Below are 19,926 nucleotides of genomic sequence, written 5' to 3' on the forward strand. Positions count from 1 at the left end.
TAAAAATTCTTGCTCATGTGTTGAGATTTTTACAAGAACTCCATATATACTTTATCCTAGTAGCCCACACTATTCCTTTGTGTGTGGTAGATTGATTTGGAAGACTACGATGTGAGTTTTTAATCAACCTAAAATGATACAACTTAGGAAAAAAAATCAAGGATACCCTGATAGGTTTCAAGAGGTATTTATTTCTTCCATGCAATTTATGTTTTGATTTAATGTACATACATCTAGAGATCCTTGGGACTATGGTACATTGATAATCAAATATACAATTATTCTGATGCGTACCTAATTTAGTACCATAAAATTAACAGTTATCCGCGTTTCCAGGTTGATGACGTGTACACTTCCAAGGTCCTATATTAGCCAAAGCATGCTTAATCCTAGGCCCTATCAAGCTAATAAATCAACCCATAAGAGGTGTTAGGCTACGACTCCGAATCCAAATGTAAGCCCACCTTACAGACACGATAAGATCGGACTACTTTGGTCTGAAAAAGATAACTTTTCCCAGAAGAAGAAAGGTCTGTCAGGATTAATCCGAATACAGGTAACCGAAGAGAGGTTTGGAAGCCTCCATATTTCATCCTACGTGGCATCCTCCAAACACAAGGTCCCACTATGTTAGGGGTTTGTCCCCTATGTCAGGCACAGGAACTGTGCACACCACCAAAAAATGAACTATCTTTTTGTCTAATGTCATATTCTTTAACATTCTCGGTACCAACATGGCTACGCACGACACCTGAATGGTCTCTGTTTGTACGGATGACCGTTATCTCGTGAATTAAGCCTCACCAATTGGCCCAAAGTCAATATATATTGTATTTAACCCCATCAGTGGATCCAATTAACACCTCTAAATCCTACCGCATCCAAGTTCACTCATACCTGACTCTAACCTATAAATAAAACATTATCCTTTCATGCAAAAGGTTGGAAAATCATTTATGCTATAAAGAATTAAGAATTAAGATTCTTCAACTAGGATAAAAAAAGCTTGTGTTAAAGATTTATGGATTAAAGTTCATATTATCTTGTTTCTTCTACTTATAACATATTTCTTTTTTAAGCTTAATTGTTTTATAATGAGTTTCAATTTTTTGGTGGGACAGATCAAACAATATGAGTATTTTGGTTTTTATTATTTTAGGATAGAGTTAGATGAATCCCCTTGTAATGTTGAGCTAACCAATTACAAGCTGTCTCTCTTTTTTTTTTACTCGGAGCAGCACTGCAGGCGTGGAATGAACTATGAAAGCTGCTGTTTCACTGGCGCTTTCCCTCTCTCGCTCATGGCTCTACCTCTGCCTCTGCCTCGCACTGCTGAGGTAACAAAGCCACATTTATATACATAAAGCACACCGTTTGTAGTTAATTCGATCCACCACAATCTTTTGATTAGATATGCTTAGTACTCTCTGTACAAGATTCAGAACTTCACTACTCAGCTATGGAGTTATTGGGTCAAACTCAACTTCTTATTTGGGTGTTTTTGCTGCAAGCTTCTCTTCATCTGCGACCACTGCTCTGGAAAAATCTGATAAAGGTACCTCTTTTACGGTGTCTTACCTTGTGAATTCATGTGGGTTGTCCCCAGAATCTGCCATTGTTGTTTCCCGAAAGTTAAGGCTCAAAAACTCAGAAAGACCTGACTCTGTTCTGGATTTCCTGAGAGAACACGAATTCTCGGAGGACGATATCTCAAAAATTGTAAGGACACGGCCTGAGACTCTTTTGTCGGATCCAAATAAAACTTTTTTGCCAAAGTTTGAGTTTTTCTCCTCAAAAGGGTATTCTAAGAAGGAAGTGGTGAGTATTATATCTTCTGATCCTCATCATTTGTATAGAAGCTTGGATAAGAACATTGAACCTACTTTTAACTTACTCAAGACTATCTTGCCTAGTGAGGTGTCAGTTTGTGCTTCGAAACACCAATGGGTGTCCTTAGCTAAAAATTGGGAATCTGTGATTACAAATCTTGGGTTGTTGAGAGACTTAGGTTTCACTGACTCACAAATAGCTTCTACATTGAAACATTTTACTGAGATTCTGATCTTGAAGCCTGAGAGATTCAGTAGTATTGTGGATGAGATTAAAAACATGGGATTTTGTCCAGAGAAGTACACTTTTTTGTTTGCGATTCGCGCTATGTCTAGGAAGACTTTTAAGAAAACTTGGAAACAGAATTATAAGGCTTATATGAGGTTTGGTTGGTCTGAAGATGATATTCTTAATGCATTTAAGATGCACCCGAATTGCATGGTAATGTCTGAAAATAAGATAGAGAAAGTAATGGATTTTCTAGTCAACAAAATGGGGTGGTCGCCGAAAAAGATTACAAACTGTCCTGTCGTTCTCTTTTACAACTTTGAGAAGAGAACACTTCCTAGATGTTCTGTTGTTCAAGTTTTGTTGGCGAAGGGATTGATGAGACTAGAAGATATCAGCTTTTGTGGCGTGATACAAAGTGTTGAATCAAAGTTCTTGGAGAAGTATGTGACCAAGTATAATGAGAAAGTGCCTCTGCTGTTGAGCGTGTACAAAGGGAAAGTAAATGTTGAAGATGCATAAGGAAAAACATAATTTTAATCCTACTGTCTTTACTCAAAAGAGTTTACCCTTTTGTTTCTTTTCAAGTCACATTCATTGTGAAGAGTTTGGTCTGCTAGTTGTAAAGCAATTTGAGTCAATCTCTACATCAATGGTGGCAGAAGGTATCTTATAACTTCTTTGGTGTTATTTCATACCTTTTCATGCATTTAGTTGCTATTTGAACTTTTAAAATTTGAGCTTGTTTTCTATTGCTTGAGTTTGGCTAAATAAAATATAGTTCACCTGTCTCATCTTGTGCAGAGTCTTTTGTCTTGTAGTTTATCGTTTTTAACTGTTGATTTGCAGTAAACTGTATAATTCTGTCCGGAGTATTGGTTTGAAATCATTCCTTGTTCATACCAGTATGTGGACCTAACTCTTATAATTGAAGTTGAACTGTAACTAGTTATTGTCCAGAAAAATGAAAGCTTTACTTATTACTCTCTATATATATGTCATGGCTGTACTCAAGATTATGGTCAAATATTCCATGTATCATTTGTAACAATATATTATTTATATTATTATGCATACTGGTCAATGTTTAAGACAAATTTTACTGGTTTAGGTTCGTTCTCAGGGCTTATGCTTAACAAATTATATAAAACGTTGAGGCTGAGCCATCTGCCATGGTTAGCCAGTGTTTACATCCTGTCTCTTCACAATGGTAATGTCTCACTCATTACATTTACAGTCTTTGATTCTTTTATGTAACGCCCCGATTTCCCGAGACGTCACACTAGCTAGTCCGTTTAAAACCATTTAAGATAAAGACAATAAAAGACTTCTTTAATGAAAAATAACTAAGCATGAGATCTCATTATTTTTAAAACAAAACATTTATTTATTCATAACCTTAAAATATAAAGCTTTACAAAAACTATTTGAATCATAATCTTAAATGAAATATTTTTAAACCAAAACATCGTGACAATCCCCTAACATGTAATCCACGCCTCGAGCTCGCCACCCTCACTGTATAGTTTTGCCTTTACCTGCACACAGAGTACCCGTGAGCTAACGCCCAGTAAGAAGAGCTATGTAGGACATAACCCCCCAACTTGATAACATAGTCATAAGTATAACAATATCACAACATCAAATCAATTCATACCATATTTGCATACATATACCAACATATCATATCACATACTATTCTCAAATACAATATAACATCATATCACAATGTAATCTTAATGCATGCTATACTCACACACATAACACATAGTATTTTATCGCACATTGTCCTCACATACGATAATCTACTCCCACTCATGTTGATCAGACATGAAGTGTAACTTTCCCTGCCTTGTGTTGTTCTCACACTCGGCATCCAATAGGGCAATCCCTTTTCACAAGTTGTACTCACCCATGAAAGGATAACCTGCAAGTAAACCCATACAAGCAGCCAAAAATATATCCTGCAGTGCTATGCTCACACCAATGGTAAAAACCTATCCAATAAGTGCTATCCTCACACAAGCAGTCAAAAGCCTTATCACTATCACACACTTAATAACATTAGCATAAAACAACAATCTACCATAGAATAAAACATATAAATACAAACCCATAATACGGTTGTATGTTTCAACATACACCCCGCCTGAGATGTCCACTCTTCTTACCTCGGTTGTTAAGAACACCTTCTTGCTACTCCAAGCACCTCAATAAATTTTCTTGTTGAGGACAAGATCCTCAAAATCCTTTGCTTAAGACTTGTTATCTCGTCACTACTACCTATAACAACACATGGTTCAAGGCCCTAACATTAAAATTCGTACTCTTACAGTACAGCAGAAAGATCACTATTTTTGACCAACAAATATACTAATTCAGTGAAAGTTGTCTTCATAAAAATTATAGACAATTTCATTATCTTTCCAATGATATAAAGATCATTAAAAATGGATTAAAACTGAGGGAGTTATGATTGTTTTACTGAAACTATTTCTGAGAAAGAATATGGAGTAACGAATTACACAACTTAGCAAAAATATAAACTTTTGACATTGAATGGTTCAGAAATAGAAGATAACATCTTCATCAAAGTTTTAGGAAATTAAATTCCCTTTCCAATGATATCAAAATCTTTGAAATTGGAATTATATTCAAAGAGATATTACAATTTTACCAAAACAGTTTTGCAAGAACAAGATTCAAGAAACGAATCACATGATATTGAATAAAACTGACTTTTTGACATAGTATGACTTCGAATTAACAAAAAGTTTCTTCATAAAACTTATGGGAAATCGAATAAGCTTTCCAACGATATAAAAATCTCTAAAAACGGATCAATATCAAGAGAGATATCATCACTTTACTGAAACTTTGTTTTTCTGAAAACGAAAAAATATAATAGATCCGAACCCTAGATAACATTTAGCATTATTGAGCAAGAAAATATTTCATACCTCTTCACATATTTCTATTCGATGTCTCAAGCCCGCAAGCCTTGATTATAAATCCAAAACTTTAAGAATGAAGGTAGAAAATAAGAAGAATTGTGGAAGGTTTGAGAAAAGCAAACATGAAGAAGAATGAGGCTTTGACTAATTGGTTTGGAGAGGAAAAATAAAACTATGATAGTTTAGGGTTTGATAAAAAGATTATGAGATATCGTATTCTGATAGGTTTAAGTTAACTAAAAATAATAATATACAATAAAATGCTAAAATATTATTAAATCAACAAATATCTAAATTTTTAAATTTTAAAAGTAAGCCCTTTATTTCGTAACTTTAGTCTCAGTTTTCAGCTAGAAAAATTCCGAATTATGATATAACTATTTCTACAAAATTTATAGATCTTTGAATTATCTTTCCAACGCCACTGGAATCACCTCAATCGGAGCTCTAAAACTCCAGATATGATCATTTTAGTAAAACAGTTTTTAATCCTGCGAATTTATCAAAACCTACGAATTTTTGTGACATTAATTCCATTATAATGTTATTTAATGCACTTCATACAATAGATTAAACCCACTAAATAATCTACAAAACTCTAATAGACTTTCATATTGGGCTTTAATTGAGTAATTATCCTAATTCGTAAAAACACCATAATTTTACCTTGACACTTACTATAATTTCAACTATGTTTAGAAATCTATCAATACTATTCTAAGCAATAGTCTCTATTCACTATTAGTAGAAATAAATGAATATTTATTCTCACACAAATTGTATAACAAATAAAATTTAAAATATATGTATATTTTTACCGGGTATTACATTCTACCCTCCTTAAAGAAATTTCGTCCTCGAAATTTAACTACCAAATACACGAGGGACTTCATGTTTGTCACCACTTATTACATGACCTCCTTATCTACCTTATGGACCCAACAAATATGTACTTAACTTTTATCTTATTGGTCAAACTACAACACATATAACATATACAGCCTAATTTAAGTATTGTTATTCCTTTATATATTACTTAAATAACAAACATACTCCATCACAATACTTACATATACGTGCTTTAAATACATAAATTTTGCAATAACATGCTCGCAATTTTATATAAAAAAAAAACTCTTCTCTTATGAACATCCTTATATGCCACTTGAGAAGACATTATACAATACAAAATTAACAAACAACAAGGAGTAGGGTAGAAGAACTTATGCAAACTTCTCTTTAATTGTTCCCATTCTTTCATTGAATGTTAATTTTTTTTTTTAACTTAATTTCCTCCATAAAGCTACAATTCCGTTATTATAGTTACGTAGCATAATTATTAAGAATGTTGCCCTACACATAACGATCCAATATATCATCAACAAACCGATGTCATTCAAACAAACCACATGTCTTCTATAAATTACATGAACTACATGTGAGCTAAAGATCGTTAAAGGTCTTCTTACACATGCGAGCTAGCCAATATATAGGCTTAGAAGCATACAAGTTAACATACTCTCAGGAATGAGCTACATGCATATCACTATAAAAGAAACAGTTACTAATCCATCCAACTAATGAAATATGAATAAAATTTACTATCAAAATCACTCTTTCTAAGAATAACTCGAGAACGAAAATCGCTTAATCCAATTCTCATATATATTTTTCTTTACTCGCTTAATCATATACCATTTATTTGTACTAAACGAAACCATTACATATATGTAGGGATCACAACCCTAACATCATACTCATAGCACAATCATAGCAATAACATATAAAAATTATTTTAATCATATCATGTCTTTACCATAACATTGGCATATCATAGCCATTACTTACATAACCTGGGCCTAGCCTAGCCTTACAATATCACAGGCTAATCCGCCCATATAATAACCTGGGCCTATGTAGCCTACCATTGTTATAAGATAGGGTATCTCTATATTCAACAAGTAATATCACCGTATCATACCCCACTATAACAATGTCATACACGAATCGTAGACAAATGTAGGGTAGGGTGTCTGCACATTCAACTACTTTATCCCGTATCATACCCCACCATAATAATTTCAAACACGACTCGAGAAAATGCGGTAGGGTATCTCTACATTCAACGGCCTTACCCCGTATCATACCCCACCATGGTCCCTCACTTTACCCGAGACGTTAGCATACAACTTTAAAGATACAACACACAATATATGAATGCAACATACAACATATACAAGTCAAAACAACCCTAATCAATATATCAATTCATAAACTCATATTGTGTCCATACCACACATTCTCAGTACCACATACATATTCATAATAACAAAGCATAAATCATATTCCAATACATAAAGAGTTTAAATTTATGCAAATAAACACAAACAAAACTATCTAATTTCCTTACAAATCACGGGGCTACTGACTGTCACAATCTATTCTTCTATTATAACCTTAATGATTAGATTTCACCCTTAACCAAAATTCAACTTAATTATTTCTAATAAAAGAGTAGAGCTTAAAATTATCTATCCATCAACACTTAAAGAAAAACAAACTTAAGAACGTACCAATAGTTATATATGTCTAATTTATTAAACCTGAAACATACACTCTCGTTAGAAATACTAATATAACAACTAAATTCTTTTTTTTTCCTAACATACTCTATTCCAATCTGCTTATAACACAATTCCTTTTGAAAAACACTCTTCTTATGCTCCTTATTTATGTAAATAAGTACAACTTATCAAAAATCAAACTTAAATTACGTAATATAGCAATACCTTGAATTTTTTTTTTTTCCAAAAATATCTCATAGATCGAATCCTACCCATAAAATTTTAAGACATATTCTTCTAAACACAAAGAAAACTTCTAGTTAAACTAAAGATGTAACGCAACATAAAATATGTAAGACTAACATGAACAGATTAACTAAAACTTACAGTACAGTGAGTCGAGCTCGTCTTGTGGCAACACTACTAGAAAAAACACAATTAGTGACACTTTTTTTAACTAAAGAAAATTAAAAGGCAACACTTGTAAAAGTGTTGTCTCCTAGAGTGTTACTAAAAGTAGTAGCAGAAGACAACACTTATAAAAGTGTTGCCATATGTTGCTAATTAAAAAATACACATGACAACATTTTCATAAAAAGTGTTGCCAATTTAATTTTATAAATAATTATTATAAAATTATTAATTATATATTTATCTTTTTTTATATTTATAATATTATAATTTCTTTAATTATTAATACGAATTAATCATTATTTTTTAAATAAATTCATTATTTAAATATATCAATCTAATTTAGAATTATTTTATTATAGAATTAGAAAAATAATAATGCATTTACATTTGAATAAAATTTATGTTTACAATTCAAGCTTATTACAACACATAAATTTAAGCATCTATACATTCTCATTATTCCATTAAATACATTACTGTACATATACTAAATGTATTTTCCTGCAACTTTAGTTCGTCTGAAGCTATAATCTGTTCTTCTTTGCTAACTATTCCAAAAATATGCACCTTGTCATTTCATGTACACTGCAAAAAATACAATATCACTGTTCTAATTAGTAGTAGAAAAAAAATATATATCATAAAATTTATGAATCATCCTATATGTCTTGAAAAGAGCTTACAGGTTATGGTAGAGCTCCGAACCATTTGCTTCAATAACTTGGAAAGATCTATTTCTGCAAGATCAAGAAAAAGACAAATTATATATTTTTTATATAATTAATTCAGATTACATTTATTATCATTATCCAAACATTAATTAAACAAACAATAATTGTACATATATAAATATTAATTTGTATAAATATAGTTCAAACGTTTTAGAATAGAGAAGTACGAAAAGTATATGTGAATTTTTAAAATGATCACCCATAACCAGTGGCTTTTTGAAGAGAGAGTTTCTCTCATCTTTATTTTTGTCTTACTGTAGCTTGTGCTAAATAATGGATAGGAGTAGTTATAGAGAAGTTACAATCCACTAAAGCCTATATAAGTGATTCTAATTAGGATTATTTTTAGAAAAAAAAAATTATAATCTAATTAGGAATGATTAGGAATGTACATTTAGCCACGTTTATTTAGAAGGTGTTACAATTTTTTAATTATCCATAGTGATTAACAACACTTATCTTAAAGTGTTGCTATTGTTTATTTGTTTTTATTTTAATAATATAAGTTTAAAAATATGAGAGTTAATTAGTAACACTTATTTTTTAAGTGTGTCAAATTATTAAAATAAATAAATTAACAACACTTTTTTTATTAAGTGTTGTTGAATAAGTGTTGCTAATTATAAATTTTGTAGTAGTGCAATGAACTTTACATGTTAGGGTCAACCACATCCTTTAGGACCGTATTGCTCTGATACCATATTGTAACGCCCCGATTTCCCGAGACGTCACACTAGCTAGTCCGTTTAAAACCATTTAAGATAAAGACAATAAAAGACTTCTTTAATGAAAAATAACTAAGCATGAGATCTCATTATTTTTAAAACAAAACATTTATTTATTCATAACCTTAAAATATAAAGCTTTACAAAAACTATTTGAATCATAATCTTAAATGAAATATTTTTAAACCAAAACATCGTGACAATCCCCTAACATGTAATCCACGCCTCGAGCTCGCCACCCTCACTGTATAGTTTTGCCTTTACCTGCACACAGAGTACCCGTGAGCTAACGCCCAGTAAGAAGAGCTATGTAGGACATAACCCCCCAACTTGATAACATAGTCATAAGTATAACAATATCACAACATCAAATCAATTCATACCATATTTGCATACATATACCAACATATCATATCACATACTATTCTCAAATACAATATAACATCATATCACAATGTAATCTTAATGCATGCTATACTCACACACATAACACATAGTATTTTATCGCACATTGTCCTCACATACGATAATCTACTCCCACTCATGTTGATCAGACATGAAGTGTAACTTTCCCCTGCCAGTGTTGTTCTCACACTCGGCATCCAATAGGAGCAATCCCTTTTCACAAGTTGTACTCACCCATGAAAGGATAACTGCGAAGTAAACCCATACAAGCAAACCTAAAAATATATCTGCAAAGTGCTATGCTCACACCTGGAAAAAAAACCTATCCAATAAGTGCTATCCTCACACAAACAGTCAAAAGCCTTATCACTATCACACACTAATAACATTAGCATAAAACAACAATCTACCATAGAATAAAACATATAAATACAAACCCATAATACAGTTGTATGTTTCAACATACACCCTGTGCACAGATGTCCACTCTTCTTACCTCAGTTGTTAAGAACACCTTCTTGCTACTCCAAGCACCTCAATAAATTTTCTTGTTGAGGACAAGATCCTCAAATCCTTTGCTTAAGACTTGTTATCTCGTCACTACTACCTATAACAACACATGGTTCAAGGCCCTAACATTAAAATTCGTACTCTTACAGTACAGCAGAAAGATCACTATTTTTGACCAACAAATATACTAATTCAGTGAAAGTTGTCTTCATAAAAATTATAGACAATTTCATTATCTTTCCAATGATATAAAGATCATTAAAAATGGATTAAAACTGAGGGAGTTATGATTGTTTTACTGAAACTATTTCTGAGAAAGAATATGGAGTAACGAATTACACAACTTAGCAAAAATATAAACTTTTGACATTGAATGGTTCAGAAATAGAAGATAACATCTTCATCAAAGTTTTAGGAAATTAAATTCCCTTTCCAATGATATCAAAATCTTTGAAATTGGAATTATATTCAAAGAGATATTACAATTTTACCAAAACAGTTTTGCAAGAACAAGATTCAAGAAACGAATCACATGATATTGAATAAAACTGACTTTTTGACATAGTATGACTTCGAATTAACAAAAAGTTTCTTCATAAAACTTATGGGAAATCGAATAAGTTTTCCAACGATATAAAAATCTCTAAAAACGGATCAATATCAAGAGAGATATCATCACTTTACTGAAACTTGTTTTTCTGAAAACGAAAAAATATAATAGATCCGAACCCTAGATAACATTTAGCATTATTGAGCAAGAAAATATTTCATACCTCTTCACATATTTCTATTCGATGTCTCAAGTCCGCAAGCCTTGATTATAAATCCAAAACTTTAAGAATGAAGGTAGAAAATAAGAAGAATTGTGGAAGGTTTGAGAAAAGCAAACATGAAGAAGAATGAGGCTTTGACTAATTGGTTTGGAGAGGAAAAATAAAACTATGATAGTTTAGGGTTTGATAAAAAGATTATGAGATATCGTATTCTGATAGGTTTAAGTTAACTAAAAATAATAATATACAATAAAATGCTAAAATATTATTAAATCAACAAATATCTAAATTTTTAAATTTTAAAAGTAAGCCCTTTATTTCGTAACTTTAGTCTCAGTTTTCAGCTAGAAAAATTCCGAATTATGATATAACTATTTCTACAAAATTTATAGATCTTTGAATTATCTTTCCAACGCCACTGGAATCACCTCAATCGGAGCTCTAAAACTCTAGATATGATCATTTTAGTAAAACAGTTTTTAATCCTGCGAATTTATCAAAACCTACGAATTTTTGTGACATTAATTCCATTATAATGTTATTTAATGCACTTCATACAATAGATTAAACCCACTAAATAATCTACAAAACTCTAATAGACTTTCATATTGGGCTTTAATTGAGTAATTATCCTAATTCGTAAAAACACCATAATTTTACCTTGACACTTACTATAATTTCAACTATGTTTAGAAATCTATCAATACTATTCTAAGCAATAGTCTCTATTCACTATTAGTAGAAATAAATGAATATTTATTCTCACACAAATTGTATAACAAATAAAATTTAAAATATATGTATATTTTTACCGGGTATTACATTTTAATGAGTTCCTTCATGTCAAATTTCTAGGATGAATCTCTTGTTCTATTTATCTTACAAACTAATATTCCTTTTAGTTCTGATATGAGACCACATGCCTATGACCCTATGTTAGTATCTATCTTGGTATGTTGTATGATGAGTTTCACCTTCTTCCTCAATAACACCGAGTTGGGTCGAGGCACGATCAGCTTTGCTAGAGCTGAGTGATTAAGGTTAAGGCTAGGGACATCTCAATTCTCAATCGTTGGTTGCACCAGAGATTTTTTTCATGCACCATGCAATTGACACTATTGAGTAAAGTAAGGTTCCACTAGTGTTGGTGATTGGACTTGTATCAAGATCAACATTAAACTAATTTGGGGCCTCTACTGATTGTTCAAATTAAACTAATTTTAGCGCTGACTACTTTTTTATAGAATTTCACGTATTATGTTGATCATCCTAAACATGACTTGTACAAGTCCCTAAATATTGAATAGAACATATAGAATTACATTTATATTCTCAGAACAATAAAGTTTCTAATGAGAGAATGGTTAGAAAGAGAATCAGGATTATTTATGGGTTGTGTATCTTTTTAGTATTCTGTGTTTTATCAGACCATGTATTTAATTAATACTAATTCGATTAATAAAATTTTAAAATAACATAGAATATGTATTCCAATTAATAAAATTAAATTATATTGATTAAATTTGAGTTTAAGAATACCAAATATTCTTGTGAGGCTTTTGATGATGATTACTTTATGGTGGTTTTAGTACGATAAAATCTCGGTATTGTTTGGTAATATGCAGTCAATATTAGATGTTCCAGATTTAGCCCATAATTACTTGTCGGAATTCAAGGAGTATGTTCGACAAGGTTTTCATTTGGGATTATGCTTTGCAAACCCAGTTGAAAAATGACATTCTTGGTGGATGCCACCTCCTCCTGATTCATTTGCTCTTGTGATTGATGCTTCGGTGGTTCCTGTGAGAGGCTTTGTCGGATTGAGTGGAGTGATACGGGATGTTGCGGGTGTGGTTGGGCTGACTTGGTCATTTGGTGTGCTAGGTGATTTTTCTATTAATGTGGCAGAGTTACTTGCTTCTACTGTAACAATTGGTTGGATTAATAAGTTTCACATAAATTTTATTTTTTAGTTTATTTTATTAGATATTAATTCTTTATTAGCTCATGTTGGTGGTGGTTCTTGCAGCGCTATTTCGTGATCTATGAATGGTGTTTGCTCACACATTGATTATCTCTGTTACTAGTTTAGGAAAGTATGCATGGACTAATGATTTTGAGTTCTATAACATGGAATCTATCTTAATGAATTATATTTTTCATTCCAAAAAAATATCATATATGAACATTATAGAGAAATCAAAATTTTAAGTCCATCTTTTTTTTTATATATATAAAACATATAATTAAAATATATATATATAATATCATATATGAACATTATGTTTTTTTGTTTTGTTTTTCCTTTGAATTATGCTTTATGAATTATTGGGTACTTCAATACACCCCAACAAAGTGTAGTGATACATTTTGTAGTGTTTAGGTATTTAAAAAAAAAAAGTAGTGTAATTTATTTTATTGTTATATATGTTATATGTATTTAAATTTATTTCAAACGAATATAAAATAAATAAATGATTTAAACTCTATTTTTGTGTTAATTTTTTTTCAAATTTTGTAGAATGTCTCAAATTGCACTGCAACCATAAAAAAAAAATGCTATAAGACACTTATGGTACTTAGCACTTTTGTGAAGTATAATATTATAATTTGTGCAATTTAATATCGGGTTACACTAATAATATATTAGAGAAAATTACTAATCAATTATAAGATGACACTTTATCGTAGTGCTAGACACCACCATCAATACTTCATAACAATGCTCAAAGAAAATTAGCTAAAAAATTATCAAAAGGTTATTCAAAAAGAGTGCAGCATAGAAATTTCATTGATTTTATTATCATTATTTATTATTTTTTTTAACAAATATTTTCATTAATTATTTAGGTGAATATTTTATGATTGTGATATTTGGTGAGCTTGTATTAATTGGTGGCACTTTCTTCCCTCACTCCACTCCCTCTGCCTCATCAGCCCGCTCAAATCTCTCTTCTCTGTACTCATTTTTGTTGGTAGAGAGGTATGTGATTTCACAATTTCACCTTTTACTTGCTTAATTTTATTCCTTTCGTCTTCATTTTGATTTTGAACCCCACCAGACGAAGAAGAAGAAGAAGAACCCGAAAATGCATGCATAGCTAGCCCTACTTCATTTTCCTGTTTTCGGATTGGACACGACGATTAGTGAGTCTAGTAAAGTAGTCGAGTAACACTCCCTTTGGTATGGTTTCTGACAGTTGATTAGATAATAGATATGCTTCGTATTCTCAGTAGAAGAAGACTTGGAATTTCAGTACTCAGTTATGAAATTTTCGGGTCAAACTCGAATTCTTATTTGGGCTTTCTTGCTACTAATACTACTATTACTGCTACCTTCTCTTCATCTGTAACGACTGTTCTGAAAAAATCTGAAAAGGGTAATTCTTCTACTTCTACGGTAGCTTACCTTGTAAACTCATGTGGGTTGTCCCCAGAATCCGCCATTGTTGCTTCCCGCAAGTTAAAGCTCAAAAACCCAGAAAGAGCTGATTCTGTATTGGCATTCTTTAGAGAGCACGAATTCTCGGATACCCAGTTCTCAAAAATTGTTAGGTTACGGCCACGGATTCTTTCAGCGGATCCGAAGAAAACTTTCTTGCCAAAGTTTGAGTTTTTCTACTCAAAAGGGTATTCAAAGAAGGACCTGGCGAGTCTTATATATGCTGATACTCGTATTTTGTATAGAAGCTTGGATAAGAACATTGCACCTATTTATAACCTACTCAAGAGTGTTTTGCCTAATGAGCTTTTGGTCTATGGTTCGAAGCACCAAAGGGTATCCTTACTTCAAAATTGGAAATCTGTGATTGCCAATCTTGGGTTGTCGAAAGATTTAGGTTTCACTAATATTGCTTTTCTGTTGCAAAATTTTCCTGAGATTCTGATCCTGAAACCTGAAAGATTTAGTAGTATTGTGGATAAGGTTAAAGACATGGGATTTTGTCCAAAGAAATTCACTTTCTGGTTTGCAGTTTGCACTTTCTCTAGGAAGGATTTTAACAGAACTTGGAACAGGAATTGCAAGGCTTACATGAGGTTCGGTTGGTCTGAAGATGATATTCTAAATGCATTTAAGAGGCACCCGAATTGCATGGCTATGTCTGAAAATAAGATAGAGAAAACAATGGATTTTCTGGTAAACAAGATGGGGTGGTCCTCAAAAAATATTGTAAAGTGTCCGGTGGTTCTGTTTTACAGCTTTGAGAAGAGAATTCTACCCAGATGTTCTGTTGTTCAAGTTTTATTGGGAAAGGGATTGATCAAAAAAGATATCAGCTTTTGTGGTGTGATTCAAAGTGTTGAGTCAAAGTTCTTGAAGAAGTATGTGACCAAGTATCATGAGCAAGTTCCTACTCTTTTGAGTGTGTACAAAGGGAACATAGATGTTAAAGATGAATAACAATAGAAACATGTTTTCGCCTTTTTTTCTTTTTGTGTAAACAAGAGTTTGGTATGCTAGTGATAAAGCAATTTGAAGCAAATAATATAAACTTTTCTTGTGTACTTGTGTTTTATGCATTTGCTGCTAGTGCTTGTGTGCCTGTAAAATTTCAGTACTTTTCAAAAGTTTGTTTTTGTGAAATATGATTATCTTCTTCTTCTTGGTTTGCAGCTTCAATAATGTTGTTGATAACTTGATAGTTGTTTTTGTTGTTTGGTTGACTTATCATGGTGGTTAATCATATATTTGATTATGTAATTTCGATTATTCTGAATGGGTCATTATTGTCATTTGAATTATTATATCATGTTACGGTCATTAGTGAGTGCAATAAAGAGGTTCATTTGATTTTGAGCTAGATTTGAAATATGGCCATGAAAGTGTAGAGATTAATGATGCTTGTTTATGGGACCAACCATAGAAAAGACTAGATATGATGGTTGATGAAGTCAAAAATATGATAAACGGTCAATTTAGCTCAAATTTATAGAAGAAATTTTTTAAGGATTTACAGTGCGAAAGTAAGTAAAATTACTTAATGAAACAAGTTGAACAAAAATTCAGTAAGTTACACAATAAGTATAGATAGTTTAGTCAGTTATGGAAACAAATTGCCAAAATTCAATAAGTTACGCAATAAATGTAGATAGTTTAGTCGTTATGAAAACAAATTGGATTTGGATGGGGTTATGAAACAAATACTATGGTTTTATTTTTTGAAAGAACACCTTATTCATTAACCAAGAAAGATAGATGTGAATTAATAAACTAATTGTTTGGCTAGAAACTCTAGCTATTTTAGCTAATCCATCTACAAAAGAGTTTAGACAACGCTTAATAAAGAAAAAATTATGTTGGAAATTAGCTCACTAAACTAGTCACTAGCAGAATGCTATAGCATCAGTTCAACACCTATGTATGTTTTTCTATGTTCAACACCTATGTTAGTTGGTTGTTTTATTTAACTGTCTAAAACTGTCAATACATATAAATAGACTTAACAACCATCTCTCAAGACAACTTCATCACTTAGAAGATTTCTCTGTATTGTCTAGAACTCTTTCTCTTTCTTTCTCTCTCAAATTGTATTTTTGCTCTGGAGGATTAAGGTATGGAGAAGGGTTGTAAAAGTTTTCTAGCGTTTTTTATCCAGACTACTCAGTGTGAGATTTTTTGTAATGAGTGTTGTACACCAATAATGAGGGTAATTGAGTTTAAAACTCTTGCTATAATGTGATGAATATCAATAAAGATTCAATCTTTTTGTTGCCATTGATTTTGAGATAAGCTCCCCTGTTTTATTCATTTTGGTTTAAATTTTTAATTCTGGTTGAATGTGTGAATTTGTGATTCTTATAAGTTGTTATGAATCATAAAATCTAGATTAATGTGAATCTAACTCACATCAAAATGGTATCGGAGCATGGGTTATAGTTTAAGGCTTCAAGATCCGCATTCAAAGTCTTTAAGAACCATATTCAAACTTTCAAGATGAATCAGATTCAACTTCCAAGAAGCAAATCTGTAATGGCTACTATTAGATTTGAGGTGGACTAGTTCAATGGCTCGAACGACTTTAGTTTGTCGAGAATAAAGATGAAGATTTTCTGGTGCATTCAGGGATCTCAGAGGCATTAGATGATGAAGCTATGAATCTCATAGAGGACAATAAGAAGAAAACTGAGATCAAGGCACAGGCACACAGTACCATTCTTCTAAGTCTTGGTGATGAAGTGTTGATAGAGGTTTCTAATGTTGAAAAGGCACTTGATCTGTGAAACAGGTTGTCATTAATCTACATGAAGATGTCTTTAACAAACAAGTTGTACCTCAAGAAAAGGCTATACAAACCTTGGATGGCGAAACTATAGAACTCAGAAAATATCTTGATGAGTTTAACAAAATCATCCTTGATCTCAATAATCTTTAGGGTTAATATTGAGGATGAAGACCAAGCAATCATATTGCTCATCTCTTTGCCAAAGACGTATGAGCATTTTGTGGACACAATTTTGTATGGCAAAGATACTCTCACCGTGACAGAAGTGAATGCAACTCTCAACTCCAAAGAGATTCAAAAGAAAGGTGATGAAAGAGGTGAGAGCAATGGAAGAAGGATTGGTGATTGTCAAAGAAAGTACCACAAGAAATGAGACAAAGGAAACCGAAATTCAAATGGGTATAAAGGGAATCAAGCTAAGCCAAACATCATGAACTCTACTAGGGGTTCGAATTCCAAAGGAAACTCAGGGAAACAGTGCTATTACTGCAAGAAAGAAGGGCACTTCAAAGACGAATGTTTGGCATTTAAAGCTAAGCTGAGAAGAGGCAACAATCAAGGGAAGAACATGAACCAAGGTGAGGTTGATGTTGCAGATGGTTATGAATCTGTAAGAGTACTTATTGCATCCAATTTAGACTCGGGTGGAGAATAGATTATGGAATCAAGGTGCTCATTTTATATGACACTAAATAAGAATTTGTTAAGTTCTCTTACAAAAGAACACAGTGCTGTCTTAATAGGGAACAACAAAGCCTGCAACATCAAAGGGATTGGTACTGTCAGGATTAAGGCTCATGATGGACAAATTAGAATCCTGCACTAGGTCAGATTTGTCCCAGAATTTAAAAGAAATTTGTTATCCATAGGCATGTTTGAAAAACTTGGATATAGAGTAGATGTGGATGATGGTGTCATGATAATCAAATAAGAGTTATAGGTCTTGATGCAAGGAAAGTTGAGTAATGGTTTGTACTTCTTGGATGGAGACACAATAGATGAATCTATTGCACCAGCTTTTAACTCAATGAGTGCAAATCAAACAAGACTGTGGCACTTAAGACTTGGTCATGTAAGCCAAAGAGGGCTTGAAGAACTTAACAAACATGGGCTATTCAAGGATAAGTTGAAAGAAAAGCTAGAATTTTGTGAGGGATGTGACTTAGGGAAGGCCAGTAGGATTAAATTAAGCAAAGGAGAGCATACGATCACAGAAAGACTAGCCTATGTTCACTCAGATCTATGGGGTCCATCCAGAATTCCGACTATGGGTGGAGCCTACTATTTCATGAGCATAGTGGATGATTTCAGCAAGAAGGTATGGGTGCATCTATTGAAAACAAGACCCGTGCTTTCAACACTTTTGTAGAATGGAGGAAGCTGTTCGTGAATTAAATAGGGAACAAGATCAGAGTTCTAATAACAGACAATGGGCTTGAATTTTGTTTAGATGAATTCAAACTATTATGTGCCAAAGAAGTAATTCTGAGACAAAGATGGTGATTAAGACTCCCCAACAAAATGGCTTGGCTGGAAGAATGAATAGAACACTACTTGAGAGAGTGAGATGCTTGCTCCTAGGTGCTAGTTTGACAAGAGAAATTTTGGGAGAAGCACTCAACACATCATGTTACTTGATCAACATATTTCCTTTTGTTGCAAATCAATTCAAGACACCTCAGAAACTTTGAACAGGTAAGCCCCCAAAATTTGACCATTTGAGAGTTTTTGGATGCACTGCTCATGTGCATATCAAACAAGATAAATTGCAGCCTAGGGCACTTATCAAACAAGATAAATTGCAGCCTAGGGCACTTAAATGCATGTTTCTTTGATACCCTAAATGGGTCAAGGGTTACAAGGTTTGGTGCCTTGAAGAATGACACAGAAAATGCATGATCAGTAGAGATGTGGCTTTAAAGGAAGATGAGATGCCTATGAAAACCAAAGCCACATCTAGAGATAGTGAAATTGATCAGAGAGAGGATGTTCAGTTTGAGGTGGATCAAGCAGAAGTGTCAATGCCTAGAGAATTAAATGAAAATGAGTCAGCTAAGAAAGATAAGCTACAATACATCCTCAACAACTATCAGTTAGCCAGAGACAGAGAAAGAAAGGAGATCAGATATCCAACAAGATTTGGCTATGCTGGTTTTATTGCCTATGTACTTATTGTTGCTGAAGACATTGATAGCTTAGAGCCAACCTGCTATCAAGAGGCAATAAGTGGAAAGAATGATGCAGCATGGTTGCAAGCAATAAAAGAAGAGAAAGTGTTCTTGTTAAAGAACAAGACATGGATTAGGGTCAAGAGACAAGATGGCCAGAAGTTGATCTCTTGTAAATGGATTTTTAGACAAAAAGAAGGCATTCCTGGAATTGAAGGAACAAGGTACAAGACAAAATTATTTGTCAAGGGATTGTCACAGAAATAAAGTGTGAATTTCAATATAACTATTTTACTCAGTACATTATCAAGATCTTGATGCCCATGATGATGAAGTCACTATAATCAACTACAAAATTTGTAAGATTGTCCAATGTAATTTCACTTTAGAAAGCTTCTTT

The 19,926-nt window shown here is 32.4% G+C and overlaps 2 protein-coding genes and 1 long non-coding RNA gene across 4 annotated transcripts; 2 read left to right on the forward strand and 1 right to left on the reverse strand.

Moving 5' to 3' along the window:
• Positions 1 to 1,026: 1,026 nt before the first annotated feature.
• Positions 1,027 to 13,119, forward strand: LOC115716379 (uncharacterized). 2 transcript variants are annotated; one of them, XM_061107140.1, is made up of 3 exons: positions 1,027 to 2,723; positions 3,170 to 3,268; positions 12,760 to 13,119. In XM_061107140.1, exon 1 carries the CDS (start codon positions 1,414 to 1,416, stop codon positions 2,578 to 2,580), a length of 1,167 nt encoding a protein of 388 aa, XP_060963123.1. In that variant the 5' UTR covers positions 1,027 to 1,413; the 3' UTR covers positions 2,581 to 2,723; positions 3,170 to 3,268; positions 12,760 to 13,119. The 2 variants fall into 2 exon arrangements, with proteins under 2 accessions (XP_060963123.1, XP_060963124.1); XM_061107141.1 differs by lacking the exon at positions 12,760 to 13,119 and adding an exon at positions 12,037 to 12,616.
• Positions 1,183 to 12,118, reverse strand: LOC133032768 (uncharacterized). Its single transcript, XR_009685360.1, has 2 exons — positions 11,957 to 12,118; positions 1,183 to 3,304 (listed from the first exon to the last, which is right to left on the reverse strand). It is a non-coding gene; the product is annotated as an uncharacterized LOC133032768 (long non-coding RNA).
• Positions 13,120 to 13,948: 829 nt separating the features above from the next.
• Positions 13,949 to 15,736, forward strand: LOC133032767 (uncharacterized). The gene is made up of 2 exons (XM_061107139.1): positions 13,949 to 14,117; positions 14,197 to 15,736. Exon 2 carries the CDS (start codon positions 14,352 to 14,354, stop codon positions 15,534 to 15,536), a length of 1,185 nt encoding a protein of 394 aa, XP_060963122.1. The 5' UTR covers positions 13,949 to 14,117; positions 14,197 to 14,351; the 3' UTR covers positions 15,537 to 15,736.
• Positions 15,737 to 19,926: the final 4,190 nt, after the last annotated feature.

The sequence above is a fragment of the Cannabis sativa genome, chromosome X, assembly GCF_029168945.1.
Source record: "Cannabis sativa cultivar Pink pepper isolate KNU-18-1 chromosome X, ASM2916894v1, whole genome shotgun sequence".
Taxonomy (NCBI): domain Eukaryota; kingdom Viridiplantae; phylum Streptophyta; class Magnoliopsida; order Rosales; family Cannabaceae; genus Cannabis; species Cannabis sativa.

Coding starts and splice junctions, on each gene's coding strand:
- LOC115716379 (XM_061107140.1), top strand. CDS start 1,414: ATGCTTAGTACTCTCTGTACAAGATTCAGAACTTCACTACTCAGCTAT.
- LOC133032767 (XM_061107139.1), top strand. CDS start 14,352: ATGCTTCGTATTCTCAGTAGAAGAAGACTTGGAATTTCAGTACTCAGT.